At 42.3% G+C, this 5,739-nt stretch overlaps 1 protein-coding gene across 1 annotated transcript; it reads left to right on the forward strand.

Moving 5' to 3' along the window:
* The first annotated feature begins 939 nt into the window (after positions 1-939).
* Positions 940-5,298, forward strand: HMGB1 (high mobility group box 1). Its single transcript, XM_009084644.1, has 4 exons — positions 940-1,107; positions 1,389-1,534; positions 2,501-2,675; positions 4,654-5,298. The coding sequence occupies exons 1-4, from the start codon at positions 958-960 to the stop codon at positions 4,828-4,830; spliced, it is 648 nt and encodes a 215-aa protein (XP_009082892.1). The 5' UTR covers positions 940-957; the 3' UTR covers positions 4,831-5,298.
* The last annotated feature ends 441 nt before the right edge of the window (positions 5,299-5,739 follow it).

The following is a 5,739-nucleotide window of genomic DNA, read 5'->3' on the forward strand; positions in this document are numbered from 1 at the left end:
ACTTCAAACCGGACGTGTTTAGTCACAGAGCAGAAATCTCTTTCTGTCTATCTGCCAGGCCGATAGGAAGCACTGCTTCTGTGGCAATACATTTATTTTATTTTCTCATTTCCCCCCCTTCTCCTAATTCCTGTTGAACAGCAGAGTTTGTCAGGGTGCAAGTGACTTTTTTTTTTTTCCCCCGGGGAGCTATGAAGAAATACTCTGAATGTCTGACTTGGGTGTGAAAGTTCCAGGAAGGTATTTTTTCGGTCCCTGAAAGATAGTCCCCGTGCTGAGAGCAGAGCTCTGCTATCCGTATGTAAATGTCGTACTTTTCGCACCCGTAGCTTGGTTATAACATGTTGGACCAAGTGTGGTGCTTCATTCCTGTGTTTCTTGGTATTACATGCAAAGAGAGAGTAGGTTCTTGCCCTACACATACAGGAGAGCGATAGTACTTGGCATACAAAATATAGAAAATAATGAAAAATACATGTATTTCATAAATGAGGACCCAGGGCCTACAGGGGAAGGGGTAGAAACGTGGGCTATAGAAGGAAGAATTGAGTTACCCAGCTGAGACATTTGGGTACTTTTCCCCTCCCTTCAGTAGAATTTATTCTGCCCAAGCTCATGATTGATACACGAGCAGTAATCATGGCACGCAGTCTTCACTGCAGTACTCGTCTTCACATTGCTTGGAAGGAACATTTTTAAATGCAGGAGACCACAGCTGCACATTCTGAAGGCCCTTTGAGACTTCAGGTTGCATCCAGGTCACGTCAGGCAGGGATGACAGAAATCTTCAGTACGTTGTCTAGAAGGGGAACTTCTTCCTGTTGTATGATTTTGGAACGCTGCTCCGACAGGTCTTGTTTGGCGTGATCCTTCGTTGTGGCTTACTTCCCGCCTTGGTTTGTTGAACATAGAAGTTTTACAGGTGTCTCTTCGCTTTGTTACAGAAAATCAGCAAAAATGGGCAAAGGCGATCCTAAGAAGCCGAGAGGTAAAATGTCTTCATACGCCTTCTTTGTGCAAACCTGCCGGGAGGAGCACAAGAAGAAACATCCAGATGCTTCAGTGAACTTCTCAGAGTTCTCAAAAAAATGCTCAGAACGATGGAAGGTAGGAATAGCTGCTTAAAGAAAAACTCCACAAAACCTTAAATGACTGTTTTGTGTGAAATACCATTTGAGATTTTTGGCGATTCCTTTAGAAGTTCAGGTTTCGGGTAAGTATGAAGTGCGGGTGTGAGATTAGTGGTAGCTGTCCATTGTCCTTGTCTTACTTTAGCTTCCCCAACCAAAATTTTGGAACGAACTTTGGTACATTCTTGGGTCTTAAAATATCCTTTTGACCCTTTCATGTCCCTTCTGAGATACTCTGTGATTCTAATTGCTTTCCAGACTATGTCTTCTAAGGAGAAAGGGAAGTTTGAAGATATGGCAAAGGCTGACAAGCTTCGTTATGAAAAAGAAATGAAAAACTATGTACCACCTAAGGGGGAAACGAAAAAGAAGTTCAAGGATCCAAATGCACCGAAGAGGCCTCCGTAAGTAGACTTGGAGCTTTAGGTTGTCTTGTTCAGGACCATCACACTGGTGCATGTCTGTAAAACGATAGTTTTATCCAGGTTTAGGAGCTTCAGAAATAGAAGACCACATGATTTTCCTGACCAGTGGTGTAAAGATAGGTTGAAATTGTAGTTATGAATGCTAGGCTTTTGTTTTCAGGCTGCCCCACTATCAGAGTTGGAGTCGTGGCAGCCTTTAAAAGTAGACGTAGGCGTGGGCCGTGTGTGATTTTGACTGGTCTTTCTACTTTCTGTTGAGAGGGTAGTTCTCATGTAATATGGCAGTAAAGCATTGCAGGCCCTGCTCTCATCACCTGTTGGTGTGAGCTGAGTTTTTGCTTGGCAGTCCATTTAAAACTAGAGGCTTTTGACTGGAGCAGGTTAGAGGGACGATCTTACACCAAACCAGCTTCAAGAATTAAAACTGCAGCCACTACGTAACGACAGTGGCTTCAGGTTCATCTCCTGCTAGACACCAATAGTTTATACCAATACATTTTGTGTGTGTATTTTAAGTGGAGCTGATGCTGAAAAGGAGCAGGGAAATTGCTTTCCGAGGCAATATTAGTATTTGGGCTGATGCTGTCATCTGGAAATCCTGACTTTCATGACAAACATTTTAGCTTTTCAGTCTTTAACAGTTCTGACATAATATTTGCTGCTCTCGTTTTTCAAGGTTTTGTCTGCATATGGTATATAAAAGTTGCCTTTCTAGGGGTCCTGCTAAGAATGGGACCAGATGTGCAGCAGTATTTAAGGGACTAGGAGGCGTTGAGTTTGCAAAGCAGTTTGTTTGGCTCTAATGCCTTCCAGTGTAATCAGCGTTAGACTGGCTTTTAGGTGCTTTTCCAAAGTGCTCTTAAGGAACAGTAACAAAGATCACAAAACTTGCTGTTACAGTGAAGTCTACAACTAAAACAGTCCTGTTGTGTTTTCTCTCTGTAGTTCGGCTTTTTTCTTGTTTTGCTCTGAGTTTCGTCCAAAAATCAAAGGAGAGCATCCTGGTCTGTCCATCGGAGATGTCGCAAAGAAGCTGGGAGAGATGTGGAACAACACCGCTGCAGACGATAAACAACCTTACGAGAAAAAGGCTGCCAAGCTGAAGGAGAAGTATGAAAAGGTAACAGTGGCATTCACGGAGAAGGTTTGGGCAAGTCAAGCCTCAGTTTAGGTGTTTTTTCCCTTCTCGTGTATTCTGATGTTGCAGCTCATAATATGCTGGTGACAGATGCCATTATATGTCATGAGAGATACCACACAAGTGGGCATGAGTTTCGTTACCGTAGCACTAAGTTGCAGTCCTTTGTCTTGAACTACCTGCATACATCCAAAACTATGGACTGTCACACCATGGTGTCCGTATAGTTGCTAAAGCAGAGGTCACAGCACTGCCTGAGTTGAGTTGGTAGTAGTAAGTAACGCTACTAACGAATGAATTCGTTCTCCCTAATTTTGGACGTATTGATGACCATCCCTGAAGGATAATTGACACGCAGAGATGCTTCTTGGAACGTATTCTTGGGATAATGACAAAACACTAAGGAGATGCCAGTTTTAGACATGTGTTTTTCTTGGACCTACTTCGTGTCCATCTCCTTCCTAGTCATTAACTTAGTTAATTATACATGCGAGCAGCTTGTCATACAGTTTTTTAAATTATTAAAGCTAATCCCACCTTCATAATTGGAGCTGTAGAATTCTGTTGTGCACACAAGGCTGTGCTCCGTGTGGTTTTATTTCCAAGGGCAGATTCCCATCCCAGTATGAGGAATCCAGGGGAGGAGGGGATGCACATTGGCCTCCCCTGCACATGCTTTACAACGGGTCAGTGACCACCTATAGCTAATGCGTAGCATGTGTGTCCATTTGTGTGCTGTGACCTTCCTCTGGGTATTTCTTCTGCTGGCAAACAAACCCACTTTAAACTTTTAGTGATCAGGGTGGCTCCTTGGAGCCCTTACCATGTCCTCAAGAGGAATTGCAGGTCTAGAAGCTTCCCCCCCATGGTGCTTCCTATACAGCTTTCAGCCCTTTGGTGTGGGAATCGCTTGCACATACAGCCAAGGCAACTCATAAGACCTTATTGCTAGAATTATTGATCTTCGTTCTCAGATATTTTAGCTTTCACTGGTAGTATCCTTATTTCTTACTAAGTTACAAGTGGGGGTTTAAGGTGCAGTAATCTCAGTATTTCACTGCTTGGCCTTTGACTTAGTGGATATTGTATCTTCCCAAAATTTCCTGCTAAGCTTTAAGGGAGTTTGAGGGAACTGTAAGATTAGTGGTGTAATGTTTACTGGGTGGGGAATATTTGAAGGTTTGGACTATCTGGGTAAAGGTGTTGACATTCCTCTGAAGCTGATGTGTTTAAGTCTTGTAGATCAATTCTCTTACCTAATTGTTCTTAACTGTTTTGGCACAAAGTTGCAAAGTCTTAACTGCTTTTCCTGGCTTTGCCTTCCAGTACAGTTTTGACTACCCTGTAACAGGAACTGAATTATGTGCGTTCTAAACGACTAGGATAAATTTATTGCATGCAGAAGGTGGCACTGTCTACCCTTTAATCAAGTTCTTATACCTTTTATTTTGTAAACTCCTGCTAGGCAGAATTCCCTATAACTGCTCTTCGCTGAGACATAGCACTGCAGCTGTTAGGCTGGGTCATTCCGCTGTGTTTTGCTGGCTAATTACAGTGTTGTGCCTCAGATGAGGATTTCCGTGTGCCTGCCTTTAGGCATTGTGGAAGGTAGGACTAGAAAGGGACCTTAAGAGGTCTCCCTGCTTCATTTCCTGATGGGATAGTGGGCTCAGCTGTGCCTTTACCATCCAAGGCAGCAGCTTTTCCAGCCTGTTCCTGGAAGCTGAACAACGGAGATTTCCTCAGCAGCCATAAGCAGTGTGTTCCAGCACTCCGGTATCATTTCTGTCTTAGAGGGTTCCCTGTTCCTGGAGCTGCAGCTCCTGGTCCAACCCCAGTGGGTGTGGAGGAAGGGCAGACACTTGGGTGACTTTGGTTTCACAAGTGCTGTTAGGAGGTGGCTCGGAGCTCTTGGCTGGTTAAATGTCTGAGAGATTCTTCCTGCTTTTCTCCTCCCAAGGATATTGCTGCATACCGGGCCAAAGGGAAGGTTGATGGAGGCAAAAAAGTAGTTGCCAAGGCTGAGAAGAGCAAGAAGAAGAAGGAGGAGGAGGAAGATGAGGATGAAGATGAAGAGGATGAAGATGATGAAGAGGAGGAAGAAGAGGAGGACGAAGATGATGATGATGATGAATAAGTCTCTTTTAGAGCAATTTCTTTCTTGTCTATAAAGCATTTAACCCCCCTGTACACAACTCACTCCTTTTAAAGAAAAAAAAAATTGAAATGTAAGGCTGTGTAAGATTTGTTTTTAAACTGTACAGTGTCTCTTTTTTTGTATAGTTAACACACTACCGAATGTGTCTTTAGATAGCCCTGTCCTTAGTGGTATTTCAATGGCCACTAACCTTGCCTGGTACAGTGTGGGGGTTGTAAATTGGCATGGGAGTTTTAAAGCAGGTTCTTGTTGGTGCACAGCACAAATTAGTTATATTGGGGGATGTAGTTCATTTCTCATCTTCAGTTGTCTCTGATGCATCATAAAAATAATTGTTGTTCTGTTAACTGAATACCACTCTGTAATTGCAAAAAAGGAAGATAAAAAGTTGCAGCTGTTTTGTTGACATTCTGAATGCTTCTAAGTAAATACAATTTTTTTTATTAGTATTGTTGTCCTTTTAATAGGTGCCCTTTGGAAAAAAACCATACTTTTTCTTTTCTCTTTTTTTTTTTTTTTTTTTTTTTTTTGAGGGGAACTCATCTTTTGCTTTATTGAATGCCCGTATGGGATCGCGGGAATATTACAGTTTTCATCTTTCATATAACCAGCTGATAAACAAAGCTTTGATCTGCATACCCTGCATTATCATGATAGGGTAAGACAAGAAATATATAGGCATATGGTGAAAGAATATTCTTCCGTAACTGGAAACAAACCGAAACGATTCAATCTCAGCAAACTGATAACTTGTTCAGATTTTTGTGAAATGTAATATTCTATTGAGTTGCATGAGTTTACCAGTCTTGGAGAGTTGAGAAGTATAGAGTTCAATTTTACAGAAATGAAAATACAGTTAAGTACTTTGGGGGGGAGGGAGGGGGTGGG

Source organism: Acanthisitta chloris, unplaced genomic scaffold, assembly GCF_000695815.1.
Source record: "Acanthisitta chloris isolate BGI_N310 unplaced genomic scaffold, ASM69581v1 scaffold43281, whole genome shotgun sequence".
NCBI lineage: Eukaryota > Metazoa > Chordata > Aves > Passeriformes > Acanthisittidae > Acanthisitta > Acanthisitta chloris.

Bases quoted from the DNA above. Each gene is read 5' to 3' on its own strand.
- HMGB1 (XM_009084644.1), top strand. From the start codon at position 958: ATGGGCAAAGGCGATCCTAAGAAGCCGAGAGGTAAAATGTCTTCATAC. The intron at 1,535-2,500 runs GTAAGTAGACTT...TTCTCTCTGTAG, and splicing joins AATGCACCGAAGAGGCCTCC to TTCGGCTTTTTTCTTGTTTT. The intron at 2,676-4,653 runs GTAACAGTGGCA...TCTCCTCCCAAG, and splicing joins TGAAGGAGAAGTATGAAAAG to GATATTGCTGCATACCGGGC.